The sequence below is a fragment of the Ammospiza nelsoni genome, chromosome 3 (assembly GCF_027579445.1).
Source record: "Ammospiza nelsoni isolate bAmmNel1 chromosome 3, bAmmNel1.pri, whole genome shotgun sequence".
Classification (NCBI taxonomy): Eukaryota; Metazoa; Chordata; class Aves; order Passeriformes; family Passerellidae; genus Ammospiza; species Ammospiza nelsoni.
In genome coordinates this window covers 27,462,211-27,489,392 of record NC_080635.1, presented here as the reverse complement: position 1 = coordinate 27,489,392, position 27,182 = coordinate 27,462,211, and the positions used below count along the sequence as shown (strand labels likewise).

Genomic DNA, 27,182 nt, shown 5'->3' with positions numbered 1-27,182 from the left:
CTGGAAGATCTTACAAGTGTGGATAAGAAGGGTAATGGTGCAGTTATTGGCTTGACCTGTGTGCAGAATGGAATGTCCATGTCTTTATTTTCATAGCATTCCTTCCCTCTGTGTGCATGTCATTAGAGTGTCTTTCTCTTTTATCATATCCTGAGATCTGATCCAGCATTGCTATTACTAGGTACCATATAATTTCCCAGCTCTATTTAAGAAGGCATTATGCTTCTTCCACAATCTTTTCTAAAAAGCTAGTGTCCCAAGTAAATGGCATATCTTAATGTGTTGTTGGGATTGGTTTTTCAGGGCTTTGAGAAAAAGTTTGCTAAGGCTTCTATTTCTTCGAGTGTCTGCATCCTGAGTGAGATACCTTTCAGAATGTGCTTTTTTCCCATGAGTGTGTTTTTTGCCTGTTTTTCTTGTCCCTTAACTAGGACAAATAGAAAATAGATAATGATATAAGCTCTTTAAAGATATGAATACTTTCTGAAACCATTGAACCAGTTGAAAATAAGAGTAAATTCTAGGCAAATGCCATAGTCTTCTGAAAATGGCAGCATGGATTTATATGTCTGGCATCTGAAGAGACTGTAGGCTGGAACTGGACTGTATGACAACACTCTTGTATGTGACAAAGGAATTTTGTTGCTGAAATTTCAGTTTGCTGTGTAATAAGTTTTTCATAGCAAACTTTTTTGTGCTTGTTTTGTGTTAGTAGCTATTGAAAATGTTCTGAAGCTGCAGCTCTCCAAGAGAACTCTTTCACTGACTGTGACTTAAAGATTCCAGATGAAGAAAATGCATATTTTAGCACAATGAGGTGCAGCATGTGCAGATAAAAAAAGGAAGAAATTAAACTTTCTTGAAAAACCTGGTGGGATATCCATTTATTTTCTGAAGCTTTAGAATTGAATGATGGAGAAGACTGAGTACGTAAAGAACATATCTGTGCATGAGGCATTATAAAGAACATCAGTTGTAGCTTCTTGTTTGTTCCAAGTATAAATTTCAAAATGGCTGCTGGAGCTAGAAGCATTTTGTCTTCTGTTGAGAAACATTTTCAAGAGAGAGTAATTATTTCTCTCATTTGATGTACCATCATCTATGTGCAATTCTCTTTCATTTTCCTAACTTACCTGTTTTTCGGTATACTTTGGACCAGTTTTCCATCCCTCACACTTAGAGGTCTTTGCTATGCGTATAACTTGAACCACTTGGATGTTTGTTTCCAGTTCTCTTTTAGATGTATACATGCAATAATAAAAATGTGTTCCTCATAAATCCTACCTAACTTAAAAGGGAAGAAGGAAACCAAAACAAAAGAGCAGAAATAGACAAAGAAACAAAAAACCCCACCAACCCCCAAATCAAAGTACAAGCCATTTTTAATTTTTCGCATACCTTGTTTTACAATGACAGTGTCTTAGGAATGTACTTGACTGGGACGATACTTGACTGAAACAATGTTGGAGGCGTTTGTCCTATTTGGTTGTACATGTGAGGTGGTCTGGTTGATGTTGCTAGAAGTTAAGAGCAACAGGAGAACTTGGGAATGAGTTTTTGAAGACACTTGTCCCACTGTTAGGATTTGACTGAGTATTAAATAGTTTCATTTTCCAACTTCTTGTGTAGACCTTAAATCTATTAGTCTGAGGGAGCAGCCTAGTTGCATCCAAATCTTGATTCCTACTTGAAAAAAACTTATGAAAGAGGGCAGACTAATTTTTAGCAATGAACTCATGTCATCACTTCCTCTGGAAGAGGATATAACTGGTTCAGTTACAGCACTTTTTTCACTCCTGCTGTAATAAGACGATGGTTCAATGAGAAATGGTTATTAGCTCAAAGTGTCCTTTACTTTAGAAGTTGTGTTTTGTTTTGTGCTGATACATGGACAGCTGAAAGCAAAGATACAAAAACATTTGTAAGCTGGCCCTGGTCCAAACGATCAGCAAACACAGCTATCAATGCATGAACATAATAAAATATTGGAGAAGCAAAAGGTGTCCTGTTCACTTCTGGGTAATGATGCTTGGGTTGTAGTCAGGAAATGAAGAATTGTGGTCCTTTCTGGTTCATTTACTTCTTTTTTAGTTAAGGAGAAATCACTAAGTACTTGTGGGTTTGATTTGTTGTCTGTGAGACTGGGACTGTTTTCAGGTACCTATACTGAAGTAGTGTGAAGTTTAAAGGTTCTGCTATATGTGTGTGACTGTGGCAGGGGAGGTTATTACTATTCTAATTTTAGAATAGCCTAGCAAAACAAAAACTGTTTCTGTAAGCATATATCTCCCAGAAGCTTTGTCACCTACAGGTCAAAGTAGTCTGAGTAAAGTACACCAAAACCAAAAGTCACCACTTTGTATCTCTGCAGTACCAGCTATGCCTTTTCTGCCACTGAAAGTCTGGAAGAAGTTGAGTACTTCTGATATTTTATTAAGTGATTTCAGAGTTTTTGAGAATGCACTACTCTAACATGCAGATTTTCTAGACTCAGGAACTACGTTTTCCTCTTCATATTCTTGACTGCCTGGGTTTTTAAAGAGTGAAAAAGAGTGGTTTTCTTAATCTTTTCCTCTAATGGTCGCTCATATTTTTGTTTTCCTCAGACTTTTCTTTGGTTTTGCAATCATAAAAAACCTAATTATTATTCTAAGTTTACTAGTGTGTCCACTATAGAAATGTGTATTTGTGGGATTGCCTTTGGATGCAAGAATTGCCTTTGTACCTTGCATGGTACACGCCAAATCTTTGTGTGGCCAAGATTTGCATCTTCTGTTATATCTGTCTTGAGATAAATCTGCAGTTTGGGAAGGGCATTAGCTGTCCGTGTAACCTCCTTTTGCAGGGGAGGGGTGATGTTGCTTGGGCCAGTTAGTGATGACAGGTCTCCAGACAAGCTGTCTTCTCCATCACAACAGTATTTGAATTAGCTCCACTCTTTGCATCAGCTTACCCAGCCAGGTGCTTTAGAAATCTCTACAAGACTTGCACTTGAGCTTCTTTGCCAATCTTTGTGTGTTCCAGAAGAGAAAGATTGACCATAGCTGATCTAAGGTGTCTCAGTTATCTAATTTCCTATCGGAGCCATTGCTAATTTGTGTGAGGATTCATCAAAAGCTTGATGCCCTAATCTAGGTTATTGAGAACAACTGTCGTTTGCTGTTCCTACAAATTCTCTACCAAAAAAAAGAACACCCAATAACAATTTATTTTTTCATATTTAAAAACTCTGGATTATTTTAGTGTAACTAATAATTTGCTGAAGCTGACACACATTGAACAATCCTGTCTAATATTTGATTGATCCATCTGCTACCTCATCTCTTAACTCCCAGTGCTACAAAGCACAGATAAAACTGCTACTGGACTTCTGCCCTTAATTAATTCAAAGGGCCATCAGCCAGTGATTTCAAGGGAGCCTTGATTCTGGAAGTTGTAAGTCATCTGCAGGTGGTAAGAGGCAGACATAGGTGCTACAAAATCAGAGGTGATTTTAGTTTCTGTCTTGCTCAGTGATATACCAACCTGGAGTTGTAAATGTTTGTACAAATAGAGAACTCTGTTCCCCTTACTACACTTACAAGTATTATTAAAACTGAGCCAGTAGTTGCGTTTTGGACAAAAAGTTTTTATAATTAGAGTTCATAATGATACCTGATTTTAAAATTGTTTTTTTGAGTTTCTAAAGTATTCGGTCTTAATTTTTCAAGTACTTAATTTCTAACTCTATTCTTATGTTTTGCCAAGCTTGCCTAAAAGTTTCAGTTTTAGATTAATTATAAAATAAAAGATTTTTTCAAGGGAAATAGAGGTCAGTTTTTAAAATGAATGATGCTGTGATCAGATTACAGATTTGCAATGAATATATTCATATGTACAAAAGTTAAAGGCTCAGACTTAGAAAGTATCTTGTAAACTTTATAAGTTTTTAATAGCACTGTGATTATTATTTACAGATTTTACATTAGGGTAAACCTAAAAAAACTTTATTCCAAACATTGTTCCTAAATTAGTTGCACTACAGAATTATGTATTTTTGGCATTTTACATATTTGGAAATACTGGGGTTTTTTTAATGTTTTAAAGAAGGCTGCTGAAGGAATTTCCACATCCTGAATATAAGTAAGGACTATGTTATAAGTGCACAAATTACAGTTTCTGTTAGGGGTGCTGGTAAAATAAGTGTTCTTTGATTTGTGGTTTTTTTCTCTCTGCCTGCTAAGATCTTACTTATTTGAATAAAAATGTGTCTACTGCAAGAGTACTCAATTGCTATTTTCATGTAGGGGGTAACAATGTAGTGTTCTTGTTTGTGCCGTTTTACTGGTTCATTTTGATTCCTCAATTTTTATATTATGCTAATTGCATTGGCAGTAACAATCATACACTGTCAATGGTGATGGTGGTTCTGAAATGTTGCTTGGTTTTAAGAACGACAGAAATGTTTGTGTTCTTGTTCACTTGTTAAAATTGTCATTAAGCACATTTTAGTGCTGACACATTAGCACAACTAATTTAATATTGAGACCTGTCAACTTTTCAACCTCCTATGTGCAAACACTTTGCTAGTGCTATATATGTAATACAAAAAGTGCTAAATACATGTTTTAATGCAAATTTTGCTAAGCTTAGTGCAGAACACATTTCTGAAAAGTCATAAGCTTACTATATCATAGTGATTTTTTTGCCAGTTGCTTACTTATTCTTTTACTTTAAACATAATTTGCTGTTATATGTAATGAGTGGTGCTGAAATTGCTTTCATTTATCAAAGATGTGAATGACACAATGGATGCTTATGTACTCTGCCTGTCAAATCCATAACTGCTGCTGAGCTAACTTCTGTTTTTCCACATGTTTCCTGGTTTTCTGTCAGCTTTCAGTCTTCCACAGGTCATTCAGTAAACACTACTCCGACTTTTTTGAGTTGCCATATGTCAATCACACTTATTTTCTCTGCTTTTTAGTAAGCAGAGAAAATAAGCTTGCTTTATTTGGGTTTGGCTGTCTTCTGCAGGGCAGTGTCTTGCATTCTGTTTCATTCCTAGCTCATTTTTTCTTTTAGCTAGGCTGTGGAAGAGCTTGAGAATTAAAGGGGAAGGAGTGTCTGATCAAAGTAAAGGAGGAGACAAATAGAAGATAAAGAGATAGCAGGGGGATTTGCAAGAGTTCTTTAAGCATATTCAGTTGGAGCTGATCTACTTGAAAAGAGATGGGGACCTGGGTGAGAGGTTGAAAAAAGTTGAATTACCTTAAAGCTCTTTTCAGCAAGCATTTTCAGAAGGTAGTGTCACCTTAAATAAAACCTTTTTTTTCCCTTCTTAATTGTATCTTGACTATTTCTAAATAGTCACTAATTCTGTGGGATGTGGGACTAAAAAAAACTACTAAATGTCATTTTTTTGGCATCTACATTTTTTCCTAATGAAGGAACAGATGTATGTCATTGTATTGAATACATTCAGTGCATTGCTGGTTTGAGTAACCTGATGTAGCAGTTGCTAGGTGTACATACTAAATTTGAGAAAAGCATTAAGAAGTTTCTTATATGAGACATCTATGAGTTTGTTATATGAGACAATAAAATATGCATCAGCTATATTAATCTTCCCTTTATAGAAAATACCCTTAAATTAATTTATGTTTTTTTATAGTATTTAATAATATTTCAAGTACCACATTCCTCATTAGAGATGGTGGAGAGGAACCCCAGCATGTTTTCAGCAGAGCTGGAAGAAGCATGTGTGTTTGTGCAGCCTCTTGCCAAGCTCCTCACATCCTCTGGGCACTTGCTTTGCCCTGAGGAGGGCGGGTGGGAGCTGTGCCCGGGAACTGCTGTTCCTCACCCATCTGCTGCAGGGCCATGCATGGTCCCTGACTTCACACTAAACAGAGCTCCCACACATGACCACACTCACCTGGGCTTTGTAACTTCTATCTTCTTCCTCTGTTAGTGCGAGCTTTCTTTTCTCCTCCTCTTATCCTTCAGCAGTCTTCAGGAAAATCTTCAACTGAGTTCAACCATGTGATCTATGAAGCTCCACTCCTGATGGTCCTTGCTTTATCTTTCTCTAGTTTTGCAGGATATCCCCTATATTTGTAGACCTTTAAGAGCTCCAAAATACATATTTGTATTTAAAATGAAATGCAAGGCTTTCCACCTGTAGTAATTTGGATTTTTGCCTTTGCTATTCATTGGCAAAAATGTCCCTCTGAAATCTCCAGAAATGATGTAGTTGATTACAATTGAAATTTGTATTGCTGCTCTTTAGTCACATAACAATAAGCATTGGAGAAAACTTGTACATGCTCTAGAAAGGGGAAGATGTTTTTGGGTATACATTTTTCTGCTAACTTGTTCATGTCACAGGAGCTAATTTAGAAATAAGATGTGTCAGCAATGGGACTGAATTTGTGTAACAAGCTTGGCAGTATTACTGCTTCTTTTAGGACACAAGCACAAGTAAATATAAGATTAATTCCAGCAATTTGCAAGTGACTCAAAGCATTTACATTATAAACTGGTGCATTTTTGGTTTCTTACTTTTTTTAAATGTTAGAGCTGAAAGACTTTGGTTTTGTTTTTAATATTTTCTTTGAAAATCTAAATCCATTTCTTTCTCCTGGGATATTTCAGTAATAGCAATATGCTGTTAAAATAAACAGAATTTGGAGTTTTGAAACAAGAAATGAATCAGAGTTAAGTACATAGGATAACAATTTATCCTATAACAATATAACATTTGGAGAAACCACAAATAATCTTCAAAAGAAATTCACAAGAAGTTAGATCCTTTTATCAAACATCAGATGGATAAGCTTGTTTTCTGAGACTCTAACTGGAAGAGATTTTCCAGAGGACATAGAGATGAAAACCCCAATTCTGAACTGTCCAACTTTTCCACCTGATGTGTAGGGTATATTTTTAAATTTTTTTTCTCTTTCTGGACATGAAAAGGTGCTTCTCCTTAGACTATTTCTGTTACTTTAGTCCTGCTGTACTTAAGGGTTTGTCATGAATGCATTTTACTTTTGTGGCCTAACAAGCATTTAAAATGAAGCTGATTTTATGTAGGTTACAGCACTAGTAATATTTTTCCATTTTTTAAATTTTGAAACACATTGCCATGGATTGAATCTCTGTAAAATAATATATTTTTGAACTTTGCTTAGTATGTGTTGTCCCACCTAATTTCTCTTTCAGTAAAAGTCATTCAGTTTGCACAGCTATGCCACTCTTTAAAGAAAAAAAATAGTAGTTTTCAAGAAGCGTGTTGACTGGTTGCACATGCCAATATTAAAATTCATGGATGCAGAAGTTAATAGTAGGTACCAACAAAATAGTGTTTTATGACGTGTTAGAAGTCTTTCAGGACTCAATCTGACAGAAAAAAAAAATTAAATTGTATTTACTTAATTGAAGGCTGACTTTTGGATTCAAAGGACAAGTGAGGTATAACTTGATCAAAACCCAAAATAGTTTGTCTGGCACACAGCTCAGTCTTATTTAAACTGAATATTGATCTTGTTATAGTACTGTAATTCTGAGCCTGGGTCAACAACCTGCAGGTTGCTGCCCAGACTTGGGAACTCATCCCCTCCCCACTGCCTTCTAACCAGCATCATTAGGTCATGTCTGCACTGCATTTGTAGGCTCTGCAGGGTACAAATAATTCCTGCTTGACTGTTGAAAGGTGCCTTGCTTGGCTCTTGGGTGTTTTAAAGTAATAATGAGGACAGGCTGATTGTGTCAATTTCTACTAATGTTTGTAAATGGAAAACAATTATTTCAGAATTGCTGTGTGTTGCAGTAGAATTTTTAGGTGTTGGAATTTGTCTTTCAGATACATATGCAATCATACCATCCTTTGTGAAATTGATTTTATAAATGTTACCAAATGCATTTTAATTATGTGTATTATTTTTAGTGTTCTGTGGAGGTTTAGTATTGTGGAGTTTTTTGGAGTTGCCAAAGGTAAAGAAAGAGCTTGGAGTTGTAACTTTCTTGCAAGCAAAAGCTGCCCATTCTAGTCTGGCACTGGTGATCTAGTGTTGAGGCAAAGTTAGTGTGCTGACCCACCATCCATGCTCATGCACATTGGCCAAGTGCAGCCTCCAGGCTTTGTGTGAGTGCTGGCTCTTTGACGTGATAAATTTGCCGTGCTGATGACAATTGTATTTTTACAGTGTCTGTACTGGTGCACTGCTAGAAACAACTGAGCTGAGAGGCTGTTTAAAATACTGCCTTCCTTTTGTGCACATCAACAGGTTTTTGAAACTGCAAAAGGGATTTCAGTTACAGTTGAGGGAGTACCATCTTAAGGAACAGATAGGTTTTTAGTAATTTTTTCCAGTGGGTGTTTGTAACTCTTGAAACTGAGTGAAATAAGAATCCTTGTTCTCTGCTGCATACCATATGGCAAGAAAAGATAGCTGAAGTATTGGGACATAATGATAGAACTATCATGTGCATAATGGACAGGTGTTCTTAAACACTATTCTTCAGAAGTAAACATTTTGTGCCATGATTGATGAAATTATATACAATGAAGTTTTATTGATTGTTAGGGTTTTTAGTATAAGTTTGCCTAATGGTTGTTTTGAAATGTGTGGGGTTTTTTTTCTGGTAATTTTAACAAGTGTGCCGTGGACAAATCTGAGCGGTAATTGTAACCAGAGATCTAAATAGCTGCCCTTGATTTTCTTCTATGTTCATGAATGTAAGTTATATTTGGGATACTCTTTATAAAAATATTAGAGAAATGTAATGTTTGAGTTTCATTTACTGACTGACAGTTCTTTACTGTAGTAGTTTCAGTTAAGCAAGTAATTTTTTGCGTCTTCTTCCATAGTTCACTCGGTAACTCCTTAGAAACAAATACTGAAATATGGTTATAGTTCCTGACACTTCTTAGGACAGATTAATTTCTATAGTCCTCCACACAAAAAGCTCAAACCAAACAAATGTGTAAATTCTTCCTAATACTATTTGTGAAGCAAGGTAGCTTTGTTTATCATCACTCTCCAGAAAACAAAAGTTTGCAGTTTTGCACTGGACATCCCACAGATTGTGGCAAGCCCTTTACTTCTGCTGGCCTTAGTTTCCATAAATTGGGAGTATCAATCCTTTTGGAGATCATCATATAAAATCAAGTCTTCTGCTTCAGATCTGCTATTAAACTGAATATTTTAGTGGCAGCCATTTCTGAGTATCCTTTTAGTAAAACTAAAACTATATTTGGCCAGTAATTTCAAGATGATGTTTGAATGTCACACCAAAGGAAGTGTTGCTAGACATAGCTGGGATAGCACTTCGTGTGCTTGGCTCTGAGCTAAAAGACTACACTGAACAGTTTTAGCAGGGACACCCTCATTCATTGTATTCAGAGTCAGTGCTATAGTGAAAGTGTTTTATTTAGAAGGATTTGCAGGTAATCAGCTGATGCAGTGATCAGTGGTGTGTGGAGGGGTTGTCAGAGACCGTGCCACATCAAGTTCTGCATTACCTCGTTTTGGAAGCTGCCTGGCATTTTAGACTTGTGCTTTACTAGTTTGAGTTTTATTCTGGTGCACTTAATGCAACAGTTCATCATTCTTTACAAACCTGCTGTAGGGAGTGAGGAGTGGGGTATGTGTGTGCTTCTGGTGTCTGACTCATTTGATACCACCCCAGTGCATATAAATAGTGCACAGAAGTGTATAGCATCATCTAGCCTCTGATATTTGAGAAGATCAGTGAAACTGTTGGAAGAGTGGAAAACACACTGTACTTTAAACCTTTCTGAAGTGTAACCTTTGGGTAGTAGGAAGTCTTGGCAGTAGTATTGAGATAATAATGTTTTTAACTAGTTTTAGAAACTAAATGTGTAACACTTCTTTGTGCCTTCTTTTAGTGTAAAAATTCCTTCATTATAGCCAAAGAAAGATGGTCAGGAGCTGCATCTTGGGAGGCAGGTTTGCCATCTGGAAGGCTTCCTGACTTTTACAACTTAACATCATTCACTTGCTAAATGTACCTTACTTCAGTGAGGTAGTGGTAGCTTAGGGATTGTTTTTATGCTCATCCTGTTCTGTCACATCTGCCTGTTCACTTTATCTGTGCCTTCACATATGTGCTGTCATGTCCGTTCCAAGTCACGTGACTTTTACTTGTTGCAGCAGTAAAAACAACTGGTGAATGTCTTGTTTGGGTTTTTAAATGATGACTGTCAAACAGAAATAAAGTTAAGATGCAAATAATCTTTGAGAGACCTGAGAACTTTTTGTCTTCTTGGCAAGAGAAAGAGACAGTTAAGTACTATAGTTTTTTTCAAGAGATGTGTTTTGTATTTCATGAATTTTACAGAAACTTTTGGAATCACAAACTCAGGTCTTTACATAAATACCAATGGTGCATTTGAAAATGAGATTCTGTGAGCCCTGGCATTTCTTCCATTAACACAGATATTTTAGAAGGCATAGCTTTTGATTGTGATAGATCCTTTCCTTGATTTTTGGGGAATACAGTGGACTGAATTCCTATCAAGGTTCACTTTCTGTAGGCTGGAAGTAAAGCTTCTCCTGAATCAAGTCTCTTCCCAAGAGCTCCTTAGAAAGCTTCAACCAGATTAATGGATTTCCTTCTTTGCTACCTCCTATGCTAGAAGGCATGGTGGAGGCAGTGACTGTTTTGAGTTGTGTTGTTCCTGAACAACATCATTGAAGAATCATCATCATTATCTTAAGGAATGTATCTGAAACTTGAGGAAGCAGCAACTTGACAACATGGCAGCTTCCCTTTGCCATGGACTCTATATTCAGACCAGTTGTCTAGAACAAGATGGTTTTTTTCAAGGAGGCCAAGAACTGCTGCCGTTAATAGGAGTTGTTAATGTAACTTGTGAAACTGTATCATAATCAACTTGCAAGTACCTTTGATTCAGTAGCCTTCCCTAAGAGCAGAAGGAAGTTGTCTTCTGCATCTTTTTTCTCCTTATGCCTTCCTTCATCATAATGAAAAAAACCTTTTAAATTAGAATCTTTATCTTCCAGTGAATCTCAAATAAAGCATTTAGTGAAAAACCTAGCCCGTATTTGGCAGCTATACTTGGTAAAGAAGAGAAGATGTGGGTGTTCTTTCTGGACATTTAATTTGTGTTCTTGTGCTGTGTTATATAAATGCATTTCTTGCATGAGTGTGCATGTGAGCTGGAAGCCTTTAGCTCTAGTATATTATGTGACTGATGCCAGGAGGAGGGGGGAATATATTCCTCATTAAGAGAAGCTACATCTTCAGTAAGTCAGAAAAATGCAACGTAAGGAAACCTAAGACTTCTTTTGACAGTGTGGGATTTTTTGTCTTTTTATTCAAAAAGAAGCTATTATGTTGCAGTAGCAATGCATTAGTAAGTAGAAACTGATGTTTGATCTGCAAGTGTACAAGCAAGCTTTGTGGTTATGAAACGAAGGATGTGTGCAAATGCCAGTGCTTGTGCATGTACATGCAAAATTAATATAGGAAGAGTCATATTGGCAAAATATGAGCTTTGTGTTTGTAAGTTACTTTATTCTATATCGCATTATGAAAATGCATCCCATTACCATACCTGAAATAGGGAACTATGAAATGAATTGCCTGAAGTTTTACAACTTCCCCAGTTATTAACCACTGCTTAATGAACTACCGGCGTTACTAGATAGGGATTGATGCTATTGGCATGTTAAATTTAACCGTGAAATCTTTAAAAGATCTGAATGGCTTAGAACATAAAACAAAGTAATGGATGAAGTGTTTGGTGCCTTGGCTTGGATCCAGCCTGATGTCCTAAATGAATGCATCATGAAACCAAAACAGATCAACCCAGATTTACATGAGTGATGCAGAAGAGCCCTGAAGCTAAGCCAACATAGTGATTGAATTAGCTCCTGCATTTAGAGAGGCTTCTCCCTCCAGGTCAGACTTCTAAGCACTGATGGGCTTGTGTGGGGAGCTTGCAGTTACAGGCTGAAGTATGCCTGCATTTGGGAGGAAAAGAAATCTTAGAGCTTGAGAACTTTTAACTTTGACAAGTGTGACTGATTTTTGTTTTAGGGGGAAAAGGGGGAAACACTGTGAACATTTCCATTAGTGGTGCTTTGGTCAAGGACCTGCCAATCTTCCCAGAAATATCTCTTCAAAATTTGAAACATTTTGTTGCCATGGGGTTGATAAGTACCTTATGTATTGCCCACCTTCATACAGTGCATGGCTTTTTCATTTAGTAAATAATAACTCTGCTGTAGTGTGATGCTCCTAAATGGGACTATTTTGCAAATATCTGTGTGTACTGGTGCAAAAGTATAGCATTTGTGATCTCTTCTCTACTTTATTTTTAATAAACTGATTTTATAGGTATGTCAGATTAAAGACAACACCTGGTGGATGGGCCAGAAGCATTACTCCTTTTGAGTAATCATGTTTTAAGTAAAGTTTTATTTTTACAAGATGGAGGGAAATGGTTATTAAAGAGCAATACCGGGATGTGAAGTGTGTCTTTATTATAGAGATTTGTATCACAGCAAAGATGTTTCAAAGAGATATTGGGGGCATTTAAAAATATATTCTACAATTCATATTTTTAACTGGTACCTTCATATAAGATATTATTAAGTTCCAGCAGCTCTTTTATTGATGTTAGTGCTATATGCAGTTCCTGTTTATGTACACTTCAATACTTCAGTAACCAGATAGCTCTATTTTTGTTTCTTAGCATGATGTATCACAGACTTTGCTCAAAGCAACTCTGGACAGTGTGGTTGAAGAGTGTGTCAGCTTTGTAGGAGTTGATATTAACATCTGCTCAGAAATACTATTAAGGTGAGTGAAACATTTTCCTATTCCAGTAATTACATGGCTCTGGATCACAGAGTCTCTGTTTAGTCTGCCATCTGACTCAAGCTCAGCTGGAGCAAATGGCTCTTGTGTTAAACTTCCAATTACATAAAAATGACACAGTAAGACAGTATTTCACTGAATCATTAAGAGTCAGGTTTTAAGGATATGTGTGATTCTCCAGGGTAAAACTATGCTTCAGAGAAAAACAGATATTTAAAAATTTTTAGCCAACACTGCAATTTTAGAAAAATGTGATATAAGTAATACGTATTTTTACATGGAGAGAGGTATTTTCAAATGTACTTTGTCTCTTAGAAGGTATTTTTATAGGTACTTCTAAGTGGAACAGGTTGTAAAACTTGGGCAAGGAAAGGAGACAAGTAAAGGTTTAAGGGGAAACTTGAAAAATGTATCCCTTTTTACTGTTTGTTTTTTATTTAGTAGTTATGCCATGTTTACTTGAAGAATGTTCTGGACTTTATTTTTCAGGGTTAGAAACTAAAAGCCCATTCTCTCTTGAGTGTGTAGAATTCAGTATTGTTTAGACTCTCAGAAGAGTAAAAGTGCTGCTTTCATCCTCCATAGCAGTAGGGGAAGGAAAAGAATGTTCATAATGTTCTGTCCATATTCTTCTTCCCCAATATTACTGTTCATAATCAGTAATGAAAATTATATTGGGTGTGAAAGTTAGGAAAAATGCATTCTTGATATTTTAGTTTTTTAACCCCTTAGAATCTTTCTCAAAAACATATTTCCGTATTTTGTAAGAGACTCTCTTTCTATTCTTTTTGGTTTTTCCACTTCCATGTTCTTTCTCTGCATGTCCAGCCCCCTGCCCAGTGCCTGATTTCTTCTGTCTTACATGCTTTTGGATTTAGATCAGCTTTTAGGAAGAAAGCAAGTGGAAGGTACCAAGGTACCTAAATGACAAATGAAGCTTTCATTCATAGAATCAACAGAATAGAATCATAGAATGAGCTGAGTCTGAAGGAACAGTTGTACTGTCCACTTCAGCAGGAAGCATCAGCCTGAGATGCTACTGTGCCCACACAAAACTGACTGTGGGGTAACCCTGTCCAGACAGGGCTGCAGGTGGTAACCACATTGTGTAAGTATTTTGTGTGGTCTAATTAGCCTGGCTTACAATTGTTCAAGTCTGCTGTTCTGTGCAGATGCAGTCTGAAGTTTCCTTCAGACATCCAGTTTATCAGATTGTCACCCTAGCTAGATTGCAGCTGGAGCAGAGCTGTTTGTGGTTTCTGATGCATCAAATACACTTCTTGACACATAGTACACAGAGAGGGGATGACAGTGCTGCAGTATTTGCATTAATCTGCTGAGTATTGTGCTTGAAAGACTTGAGATCATCAGTGGAAAATTCTGTCCATTCTGTCAATACTGTGTAATGTTCCTTTGTCAGTATAAACAAGCTGGATTTCTCAATGTTTCTAAGAAATTTTTGAAGAAAATTCCATTCCTAATGATTAATACTCTGTCTGTGGTTAAAGGTGTGTCCCTCTAATTTCATTCTGAGCTTTCATCAACTTTGAACTATTTTTTTAACTTTTGCTTGAGCATGAGAATAATGGAAATATTTTTTCTTTTTTCCCCCTGACATTTTATGACTCTTGCTGGTTTTGCTGGTAGTGTTTTTCTGGAATCAGTTCATGCCATTCCACAAACAGGTCACTGCTGCTGCTGACTTAAAGCAAAGGCATCAGATAGATAGATAAAGCCTAGTGGGTGACATTTCCTTCACTAATCCCGTGAGTAACTCCCCACGAGAGCTCTTCTCTCTCTTTTTACAATTAACATACTCCACACACAGAAAGTTATACTCACATGTGCATACAGAAAATGTGCTGCAAACCCACAGCTTCCTGAAGGAGCCTGACTAACCACTGTTGCAGTTCACAGGTAAGCTCTTGACCAGGTCCAAGTTGCCCTCAGAACAAGTCATGCAGCCTGTTCCCAGCTGCTTTTTATTTCAGGAAGAGCTCAGAGAAAAAAAAAAAGCTTTGTGGATCACTTCAACTGCTTGAGGAAGGCAAGCTGCTCCCAGCCACTCTCCTTCTGGGTAGCAGACCTGAGCCCTTCATGTGCAAGGCAAGGTGTTTCAGTACCATTGGAAGGGCTGAGAGGGGGCTGTTCTTACAGGAACACTTTATCTATTCTGAACCCTCCTCCCACACTGTTTCCTGAAGAGGGCAGCTGGGGGCAGGCCATAAGACATGACAAATTGAACTGGCGTTACGGAAATAGCCAACAGATCATAAATTACATGGCCCTGGCTTACTAGTTAGGCATGTACCAAACTGGATTGCTGCACTGAGTTTACTTGACTTGAGTGGGTTCTTTCCACAGAACTAAGACCCTTTTCAGACAATGCCTTTGGTCTGGGAGTCTATTTGCTAATTTCCTAGCAGTTTTAAAGTTTTATAAACCAGATTTTCTGTAGGAATGTGTATCCTTGTAATGGGTAGCACTTGCAATAATGACTGTTCAATGGTGATAAAGGTTTTTTGTAAATTTTCTCTTAGACACATTGCAGGACTGAATACTAACAGGGCTAAAAATATAATTGAATGGCGAGAGAAGAACGGACCATTTATAAACCGAGAACAGCTCAAAGAAGTTAAAGGTTTGGGTCCCAAAACCTTCCAACAATGTGCTGGCTTCATCAGATTCAATCAAGAATATATAAAGACTTTTTGCAGGTAATAGAGATTTTAACTGTTCTGAATAAATTGTCTAAAATAGAATAAGACGACTTCCTTCTCCCTTTTGTGCTTTGTATTCATGCTTGAGACTCAAGGAATCCTGGACCACTGGGTGCTCTGTGCTCTGAAAGACAACAAATTGACTTGTTAAAGTCCATGGTTGAAGATAGTTTTTTCCCCTAAATTGTCATGGCTTGTTAGCCTAGTCCTCTAAGTCAGTTTTTGATAAATATGTAAGTTAAAGTAAAAATTGTGCCTCTGAATTGGTAAAAAAAGTTTGTCGTGCAGCAGTGTTGTGATCTGAGATATTAAAACTTTAGTCTTGTTTTTCAGACATAATACAGAGATCTGTAAATTAACTAATTGAATATGGTAAAGATTATTCTGCAAAACTTAATGGTGGTAAACTAGTGCAGATATTTGGAGTTTCAATTTCATTAGCTGGAGAGAGGAAGTTGAGTATCTGCCTAGATTAAACTGTGTCTATATTATACTCCTGTGCCTAGCAAGTGTGATGTGACTGTCTTCTGTCTGAAATACAGAACCTTTGGAAAGGCTCCTGTGAGGCCTTTCCCCAAGTCCAATTTGTCAACAGTGCATCATCCTCCTCTGTCATCTCATTCCCTGATTCTGTACCAAGTGTTCTACTCTTTCAGCCATTCATAGTGCTCCTCTTGACCTTTCTACAACTGGAAATGCCCTTTCTAGCACAATGTCTCTTCTCCTGCCTTTTGTCATTTCTCTTTCCAAAATAAAGAATTAAGAAAGGGCATGGCATCCCCACACTTATTGCCATTGGCTTTTCTCAAAAAAAAATACTTTCCTGGGAAGCAGACACTATGTTTTAGCCAGGGGCAGTGCTCAGAAGCAATGCTGTATTCCCAGTTGCTGCTGGCCAAACAGCACACGCGTAACTTCCAGGCAGGACGTGGGCACATGGGGACTGGCTTTCTGCCCAGGTGGAAGGTGTACAGATTGGTTGCCCATCTGGCAGGGAGGCATAGGCTGCAGGCCAAATGGTTCTCACTGTAAGCACCAGAAGACCAAAGAAATTGCTTCCAAAGCTCTCTATGATTGAAGGGTCTCACCTTGTACAGATCTGTTCTAGGTTCTCTAGTTTGCAATACAACCAATGAAAAAAGGTTGATGGCTTTTTCCCCCCTCCAAATATTCATTGGTGAAATATGAACATTGTTTTGGGAGTTTTTTAACCTTCCTGGAACACAAATCTGATGTTAGTCAGATTCTGTATAACTTGGGAACAGTGTATAACCTGAGAAATAGATTTTAAGGCCAAAGTAAAGCTCTAACAGCACTGCCTCCACAACACTTCTTGTGAGTCCAGGTGACATAACCAGAAGCTTTTGAAAATAACTTTGATGTTTCATTTTTATCCTTTCTAATCAATTTGACTTTAGATTGCTGTATGAAACAAATTTTGTGCCTTTTATGTGAAATTTAACAAATAGTGGTTATTTTAAAAATTGACATGGAAAGAGGAAAATATGTTTGCCTTTCTGCCAGCAGGTGATGAGTGGAGCCCAAAATGCCACTGCTAGTTTCAGGTCCTTCAATGCATTCTCTTTTGTCCTCCAAAAGCAGGAGCCACTTGTGATTTAGGAAAAAAAAGAAAGAGGTGTGAAAGGAGCGTTTACAGTAGGAGTAATTTGATGTTCTGATAAATTTTTTTGTTTGAGGACTTCAGGGAAAAAAATACATTGGTTTTGTGTGTGGACACTGGACCAGGATCATCTTCATTGAAAGTGACATGTCCATTTTTGATTTCTGGCAGTAATAAGAAAAATGAACTTGGAAGTCGTGCACTTTTGACTAAAGCAGGTGCACTGGGTAAAAAGAAGAGTAAACTAACATCATGTGCCTCACAGCAGCCCAATCCTTTGGACCAAACTTGCATTCATCCAGAGTCTTACAACATTGCAATGAGGTAAGTGATGGGAAAGCTTTTGAACCATTGACACCATCAATTTTTAAAATGAAAGTACTGATTTTTCTGACAACGGCCTGCTCAGTCTTTTGAGACAGGAATATTTATATTGCTCTGAAGCTTTCACCCCTGTCTTCAAGAAGAAGGTATGCTTCAGATATATGTGAGCATGTGTCATTACTTTGAGCCTTTAAAATTAAATGTTGATATTGCAAGATCTAATTAAGATGTATATAAAAGTTCCCAAATACACGAATAGTATGATTGTTTTACTAAGTGGCTAAAAGAAGAGAATGGTTTTTGTGTATGTCAGAAAACAAATAATTAGGAATCCATGTGTGCCTCTGAAATATTGCTGTAAGCTGTGATCTTTTCTATCAGCAGCCCTGGCTGAAATTGGACTCTGCTTTTCAGAAAACATCTCCAACCATAAATGGGTACATATTTATTTTTCAACTGAATTTTACTGAACAGGTTCTTTTCTTAAAAAGTACTGAAGCTAATTTCACTAGTAGCCAGTTGCTTTAAGGTTCTTATGATCTCTGTTGAGAATATTATGCCTGGACAAACAAACTTGTGCTTCCTGTTTTATAACCAAAACCATCTTTAAACCTCAAAGAGAGATGCAGAATTTCTGACTTCACAAAGCTTGACTTTCTTACCTAAAAATTTGTACAGGATATTGCATTTTTAGGACACTTTCCCTTCAGGGTGTACTCTGTTCTCTCCTCCTATCCATAGGTCTCCATGTTTTCCTTCTGCTAGGCATGCAGTGAACTTTTGTTTCCGTCCTCTCCCTGCCAAAGTTGATCCTTCTTTGTGCTTGATTCTAGGACCCACTGTTCAATTTCCTGGTAGAGTCTATTGCAGTTGTGCAGTGTGTAGATAACTTTGGTCTCTCCTTTTCCATGACCATTCCCCTTTTTTCCTTACACATCAACATTTCTTGCAAAGTCCCTTCCCTGTGTAGCTGTGGGAAAAAAGCATCATTCAAGATCCTCATCTTAAAGATCTCTTGTATGGTAGGTGGATTTTAGGGTGTACAGCTTGATCACCCTAACTGAAAATTATTCAATCTAAGTTAGTCAATGTGAAAAACAAAAATGAATTGATTATTCAAAAATAATTTTGATTTTCAATATTGAATTTCATTCAGTTTAAATTTCAAGTACTCAATTTTTGTCTTTATTTTTCCAGCCCTGGTACACTAATAACATTGTTAGTAAAGTGTCACAATGCTACCTACCAGCCTTGCTTAAAGCCTGATGTGGACAGATTGCTTTAGAGATCAGAGAAGTACAAGCAGTTAATGGTGGAATACTACAGTAATTTCCCTACATAGAATATTTTTACAAGGGCTGGTCAGAAAATAAAGAATTGTGACTTTGTTTCCAAAGCAGCACAGGTGACTTTTATATATGAAGTGGTGAGTGGGATTATAGGGTAGAATTCACATAAAGCTGAAATTGTATCATTTTGATAGGTAGCACATATCATATAATTGTGGTTTGAAATTTGACTGGGAACCCATCACTAGCACTATTTAACAAAAAACAAAATGAAAAAATGAATGAGCATGATTTTTACATGTCAGCCAAGACAGTGGTTTGAGTCCTAGGCTTGTGCATGTTTCAGTGAGAGGGCTGGCACCTATTGCACAGCCAGCACTGCTTAGAAGGTGCCTTGCTGAGCCTTAAAATGTGCACAGCTTCAGACTCAGACTTAGATTGGTTCTAAGCCAGTGCAGGAGTGTTACATGGCTGAAGACCAGTGTTAATCTATCTCATTATCTGTCTTTATAATGCAAGTATTTTACAGCAGATTTCCTGCAGTGCCATTTTCTATTCTCTGTTTCTCACCAAACACTTTGTCATCCTAGATAGAATTTTCAGATTAAGTGTTTAGGTTTACATCCATCTATGACATCCAAATGCATGTCATTGATATTGCACCAAACAATATTTTGTTGTGGGTTTTTTAATGCAAAAGAATATAAGTTGATTACAAAGCAAATATAAAACAACAATTACAGTATCTGCTAATGAAACACCAAAACTAATAAGCATAGCATCTCTCTCTGTACTAATTGTATCAATCTTTTCTTCATCCTTTTGGCTTTCTCTGTAGTCTTACTTTTTACATTTATTGTACCTCTACACATGATGGGGGTAAAAAAGTCTCCAGGTGCTTTCTGTGAATGTACTTTATGGACAGCAGTATTTGTATTTTTCTCTTGTTTCCTTGAAAGCATGTTAAATATGTAGGTGATAACTTTCATGATATAGATTGTATGACTGTGCAGCAACTTGATATCACAAAATGGTGTGGGGAAGAGGGCAAATATCTTTAATGTTTTTTCATGGCAAATAGCTGTTTTGAGAAAAGAAAATACAGCTCTGCAGCAAACTGACAAAAGCCAAGATGTGTAGTAATAAAAATTGACACTGGTGACATAAGGCCTAAATATAAATCAGACATCCTCCCCTCAAGCAACTAATGCTATAATTTAGTAATGATTATATATTTAAAATGACTTTTCAAAAAAAGCATATGAGCTGCTAAGTTTCTCAGAACTTATGAAAACAACTTTCCAAACCTTTTTTCTTCCCTGAGTATGAATTAGGAAAAAATTTACTAGGAATTCAGACTGCCTGAAGGATTCAGTCCAAAGCTTATCAGGGCTGTTGGCAAGTTTTGCTGACAGGCAGTGGATGGGACTGGGCTTGTAATTCCTTTTTTGCTGAGCCTATGTTCATGAGAAAGCTTTTGAGAGCCTGAAGATCAAATCGTGTTCGTGGTGTTGGTTGGAGGTGTCTTATGGAAATTGGCCAATATCTGAAAGTCTTTCTAGAATGCTAGAATTAAACTAGTTTCAAACCTAATTGATGATTCTTATAACTTAAAATGCCTGAGAAAAAATAACTGTTTGATGTAAGTTAGAATTGATATTTCATAATAAAGTTTTTAAAATAATACATCCTAAAGAGTTCTGTGGTTCTAGTGCTATCAGAGTATTTATTCTTTTTCTGTGCTTACACTGACCTGTTAGGGAGTGTGTCAGGTTCACAGGTGGATCTGTCTTGCCAAAGGGCAGAATTGTCTTGAATATGACCAGATTTGATCAAAAATCCGGTATTATATACCTCTTACCATGAAAATTAAAATGTATGGAATAGCTGCTACATAAGTTAATCATAAAGGCTTCCTCATGCAATGCCTACCACATCTTGCTATAGAAAGTAGTTTCTGAAAGTTTTATTGGATTAAAAGTTTTCATGGAAAATTGCATTTATTTTTAAATTAAATAAGATGGTGATTTTTATCCACTGCTTATAGCCAAATTACCCAAAGGCAGCAGTCTACATTGCAGATTTATGACATGCAAAATTATCAGGTTTTAAAACAATGTTTTTGAGGGATAGAAATTTACCAAAATTTGAAACCACTAATTTTCTTTTTCAGGACTATTTTGTAGCTTGAAAAGCCAATCCATTAAAGAAAAATATGGTTAAAAGAATTACTCCCAAGTGGTGACTTCAGTTGCCAAACTTCAGGCTGGAGCCAGTTTTTAGGGCTGATTTAGAAAAATAGGGTTTTTATAATGGAAACACTGATGTAATCTTTACTACAGTGGCACAAATGGTGCTGGTATAATTGATTTATGACATTTAAGCATCTTAACTTAAAATCTGTACAATTTCTGTAAAATAATTGGAAAATATCCTACTAGTGATTTAACACGCTCTGCAGAAGACCAAAGCATTTTTGTTCATGGTTTCCACACTGTCAAAGCTTGGCTTTGTTGTGTGCAGTGACCAAGCTTATGAACACCTCTAAATATTATGATTTGGAATTTCCAAAAAGCTAAATAAAAACCTCAAAACTTTATAAACAGCCCATTTTCCTGCAAAGCAGAACCATGTTTTAAGTTTTTGAAACGTCTATATGTGAAAACCAGTTTATAGTGGCAGAATCTTCTACATACAATTAATACAATATGTAGAGCATATCAAATTTCTTGGTATGTGTTGTTAAAGAATTGGTAGGAAAACCAAGGAAACATTTAGGAAGTCCCCAGAAGTTAGAACCAGGTTATGCTTATAAACCAAAATGTTGGAAAGAAAATGCAGTGTTTTTTCTTTGTTCTATCAGTCTGCTGGGTGCAGTTGGTTTCATGTGACTGAATTTTAACATTTGCTGACTTTTTTATTTAAATCTCATTAAAATGCTTTTTGCAAAAGGTTGGCACTCAGAATGTGTATTTGCTGCTCACAGATTGCAGCATCTGGCTGACAGGTTGTATTTTAGCCTGACCCAGAAATAAAAATTTCTGCCAATGTAAAAGATCTAAAGCTGTGGCTTAGAATAACAGAGGTAAGGATCTTCCTTGGCTAATTTCTCCAGTTTAGGACCTTGCCTGGTAGAGGCCAGTCCTGCTTACTGTGATTGGTTGTGCCTTAAGATAAGTTTTTGACATACTGGGCAGCATCACTTGGAGTGAAGATTCATGTCTTGCCATTCTCTCTGTATTGATAATGGTGCTTGATACCTTCAGCAGGAATTCAAAGTCCCAAGGGAATTCAGCAAGCACTCATTCATGGGCTTTTTCTTGGCTGAACAAAACACTTCCATTTGGTGCTGATTTCAGCAAGATGTTTGTATTGATAAGAGTTTATATTCCATGATAGGCCAATCAGTCATATTTCAGATATCCCTGGTGTTTCTTGTAGTCTGCATGGTGGATGTAACAGCAGACCCATAGTATCTCATTTGCTTTGCTGGTAAGCTGCATTTGCTGGCTTTGAAGGCAAGTACTGGCACATAAGAAAATGCAGAAGAAAACTGTTGATGGGGCCACTAAAAGAAAGAGATTTTCCTCTTCTGCCCTTTATGCAACTGGAATTTTGTCCTTTGATAGCATTTCCAGCTTGCTGGCAGGCTGGCTTGCCTCTGTCCAGATCCACTAGTTGTTCTGGAACAACTGAGGCAATGCTTAAGGGGAGTAGAAATCAGGGAGGGAATTATTACTTAGTATGGTATTTGAGCAATGAAAACTAGTTATTGTGTTCTATTTAATAATGCAGTCTACATGTGACTATTTTTACGGAGGATAGGAATTGTTACTGTGGTAGGAGGCCTTTGCTTACAAAGACATCAGAAATATCTTGTGTCCACTTGAATGAGACTGTACTTGCATGTACACACATGTGTGGGTATTCACGTTATTTAATGTGCAGACTAATACTTTAAGAAGCCTTACATTTGGGGGCTTTTTAGAAGAAACTTTAAAGAGTTAAACTCAGTCAATTAATGAAACTTTATGACCATTTCCAATAGCCAATGTACAGCCCTAATTACAGAGAACACTCGCAGAATTGTGGCCATTAAGTATTATAAATAACTGTTCATATTAATCACTTTAAAAGGCCAATTCATTCACAGGTTTTACTACTAACTTAGCTGGATTTTTAGAGGCCATGTTTTTGTAAGCTATCTTGTCAGTAAACAGAAGACCAGAAAAAGCTTTCTCTGCCAATTGCCATCCAATAAAGACATTTTAAAATGTTAATGTGTTGTAAAATACAGTTAACAAGAATGATTAGGAGAACTTGGAAATAATGGAGAAATATGCTCCATTTACACTGTAAGTACTAGACCCATAAATCAAATGGTATTTTTAATTTGTTGGAATTTTTGGGACTTACATAACTTCCCACTAGTTGCATTTAGAGAAAAATGTTGGGCAAAACCCTCACAAGACCTTTTTAATGGAATTTTCTCCTTTAAGTGTAGTATACTAGTTCTTTGTGGATAACTAATCATGTTTCACTATTTTGTATCTCGGGTTGCACTCCAGTTACGTGATATATCAGTAGTCATGAGAGCAGCCAACAGCAGCGTGACTAATGGTATGGGGGTAAAGTGGCTATGCTGCAGTGGAACTGTGTCTGAATTTCTTTTCTCATTTAGAAACTCATTGTTTCTTAAAATTTCTAAGTTGAAAATATCATAGACTGAGTGCTTTCTGCATGCAATCAAATAATCTACATTGTTAATAATTCATGCATTTGAAGAAAAACATACTGGTTCGACAGCTTTGTCTGGCTGAACCACATAAGTAGTTTTGGACATATTTGAATCTTTAGCTCTGTGTCCAGCAATGAATTACAGAAAGTAATGCACTAATACTGTCTGATACCTAGTCTTCATCAGTAATCAAAACCTGAGGATCCGTATTACTGGTGGGAACAAGAGCAGTCAACATCTGCGTTATACAAGTACTGCTTTTGCGCTTCCAAACATTACTAAAACATAAATGTCTGCATAATTTAAGTTTGTTACTGTCATAAATGTACGTTTTACCTAACAAAGTGCATGCTAATGCAGAGTTGTTTTGTTTTCAGAGTGATTATGCTGCTTTGCCATTAATTCATGTGTGTACTGTGACAAGATGTAATGGCGTATCATGTTGCTTTAATGTAATGAATCCAGTACTCCCAGCTCTTAAGTCATGTTGCTGGAAACGGTTACATAAAACAGAAATGACTGTGACTAAAGCCCTTGCAAAGCTTTAGAACTCCTGCACATTATAAGAAGCTTTTCAGGGGGTGGTTAGAGTAACTTCTTTAAAATTTACTGTAGGCTTCCCTTGGTAAAATTTTTACTCTTTTCTGACTATTTTTTGCATTCCAGTGAAATATACATTATCTTTTAAGCATTGCAAAGGTTGATCTTTAATTTTGTGCAGATGTGTATGTTAAGTGAACATGATGTGCTTATTTGTTACATTTATACTACTTTTCTTTCTTTCTTTATCCGAATAAGATGGATGAAATTATGTATTAAATAAAACATGAGTCATTTATCCATGACCATTCTATGCAGGTCCTGTAAGACTGCAAAGAGATTGCTTTCAGAATGAAGATGATTGCAAAGGTTTCTGAGTATTCTCTAAATCTCAAAACCGTAAAACTCAAAATTCTAAACTGGTAAATTTCACCATGTTCTTCCTAAGACTCTGGAAACTCTTGATCTGAGTTGATGTACCTTGAGCAGTAAGTTCACCATTCATTCACATGCTCAGCATTTGAAGAAGCAAGGATAATATGTCTTAGAAGAATGACCTCACTTCAGAAAAAAAATCTCATCTTCCCCATTTCTGTTAACTTGTCTTTAGGTTTTGTCTTTCTAGTAGACAAACATAGCACTTGAGCTACTGCAATGTATTATTTATTTCACATATGTAGCCAGGCAAATACTTTAAGGACTTTCATTTCTGCACAGATCATTCATGTTCTTATGTTCTGCAGCTGGAGCTGTTGTTTACAAATTGTGTGAGTGAGATATTTCAAGAATTGTAGTGAGATCGTTTAACATTAAGGTCAAAATATTTAAATTAAGTGAAACCTCTTTTTTCCCCCCATAGCTGTATCTGAGTGTTGCTACCAACTGCATCTGTCTTTTTTTTTTTCCTGATTTAGAAATATCTCATGGAGGAAGTTGTTTTGTTGCTGTTTTAATAAGGAGAAAATTATTTTTTTTCTTAGCAATGACATTTTATAATAGAAATTATCAGTATAATGCACCACTGTTCAGTCAGAGAGTTGTGCTGTTTTTTATTGCTTTTTTTTTTTTTTTAGTCTAAGTGCCCTCAGGCTATATTCATTTGAGCAAAAATGATACATTAAATATGTAATTAGATTGAACAGTATTTCTAAAACTGACTGCATCTACAATCACTAAGAAGTTACTTTAATTTGGAAATACTTTATTACATGGATTTTATCAAAGCCTGTTCTAAAATGGTGAGAATTTCCAAAATGCAAATAGTACTGTTTCTTATTGAGAATATTTCTTCTCTGCACATGTGCGTGCTGGGGTTTGTTACAGTGCTCTGTTTTTCCTGTGATATACAACCATAATTCTGAAATATTCTTAAAAAAAATGCCTGATTTTTACAGCATTAAAATTCTTTAGAAGTTGGTGGGACTTCTCATGTACTTAGACTTGGGCACATGTATAAACATCATCTTCAGGTGGAGCCAAAATTTTCCTGTGAGCAGTAACCACAATAATAAGTTATTTACGCAATTGTAATTGATAAAATAGGACCCAAACCTACCACTCTTGCCTAGACAAGGAATTCTTTTTAATTTCAGATAAATGCTTTGGGACAAGGAATCCTTTTTAATTTCAGATAAATGCTTTGAGAGGGAGGTGAGGAAGGAGCAGAGGGCAAAACACCTTTAGTGAATTGTGCTTGAGGGCTCAGGCACTTGGACTGTGTTCTGTTTGGTTTTATTTCCAGCCCTGTGCATATAACACCGTTCATTCTGATTGCATTATCCACACGTGTGACATCTTTGTATGTAACAGGGCTTTTTTTAATATGCACTGGTGGCTGTTTTGTGTGGTTGCACTTCTCAGTGGTGAAACCCACCCCATGATCAATTTACGAAGTCAATGTCCTTTTGTGAAATCCTAATGGTGAGAAAATACTACTTGGACATACTCAAGCTGAGTTTCCATTTGAAGTGAAATAAAGCCAAGTACGTGAATGTCAGCAAACTTGTTTATAGGGGTGGGTGGTAAAGCATACATTATTTAGAAGGTTGAGTCATGAGTCTGGTTGGGTTTGTCATGTTACATCTGGCACGTCAGTCAAAGCTGGGACAGCTGCCGCCTGTCACTAGTGCTCTGGTGGGGCATTGTCCAGTGTTAGCAGCCAGCAGCCCCCAGCAGTCTGGGGAGGAACACTTCATCTGGGCCTATTTTCAACATTATCATCGCAACCACTTTTGGGGCTCCTCTGCAAAAGAGGGTGATTTCGTTTCACAGAACATCTGATATTTTTCATAATCTGTTATTAGACAAAATATTCAAATAGTAGTGGTGAGGTTTGTTAGTTTACAGGGAAAAAAATTGCACTTGATATTACAGAACATTTGTTTTGCTGTATACTTTGCTTCCAAACCACCTTAAACTACTTTAAAAAGTGATGTCAAAAGTCATATGCTGTCAAAGCAAAATTCTGTAAATATGGAGAACACCAACATCCACAGTGTCATCATTAATTTTCATCATGCATTGCCACATGAAAGATGTGTATGCACTAAAAGAATTAGTGAAAATTGTATTTATCACTACCAAGTCCAAATCTCTTTGTTTGAGCTACCAGTACACTTAAGTCACTATGCTTGTACTTGAATTCAGTAAAGTGGAAGTTGTAACAGATGTCCTCCTTTAGCAAAATTCATGGACGTTTTTACGTGAAGCTTTGCCCTTATGCTCAAAGACGAATTTTGTGATTGACAGAAAGTCAGATATTCCTTTAATTATGTCTCTTATATTTTGTCAAAAATAAATTCAGTTTTGTGTTTCAATGCATATAACTTCCTATTGCTCACCACCTGAAATAATCTCAGTTGGTTCCTTGGGTTAAAAAGAGGAAAAACAACAAAAGAAAACATACTCTGGGTCTCATGACAAAAGAAATACTAGCCTCAGATTTTTGATAAAAATGCATCCCCTGCATGTATTTTGGCAGGGGAAAGGAGGTTGAGTACCAGGGGCTTTTGATTTCTTATAGAGCTGGAATGTCTTCCAACAAGTTCAGGGCATGAACCTGCTGGTCAGCTCTTCTTTTGAGACTTGTAGTTTACACT

General features: G+C 36.7%; 1 protein-coding gene across 2 annotated transcripts in view; it reads left to right on the top strand.

Annotated features, from left to right (window-relative positions):
• Positions 1-27,182, top strand: part of SRBD1 (S1 RNA binding domain 1) — a 124,201-nt gene that overhangs the window by 92,849 nt on the left and 4,170 nt on the right. For both annotated transcript variants that reach the window (XM_059468112.1, XM_059468114.1), the window contains exons 19-21: positions 12,728-12,834; positions 15,393-15,569; positions 17,365-17,517. In XM_059468112.1, coding sequence (XP_059324095.1) covers positions 12,728-12,834; positions 15,393-15,569; positions 17,365-17,517 — 437 coding nt within the window. The remainder of the gene's footprint in view (positions 1-12,727; positions 12,835-15,392; positions 15,570-17,364; positions 17,518-27,182) is intronic.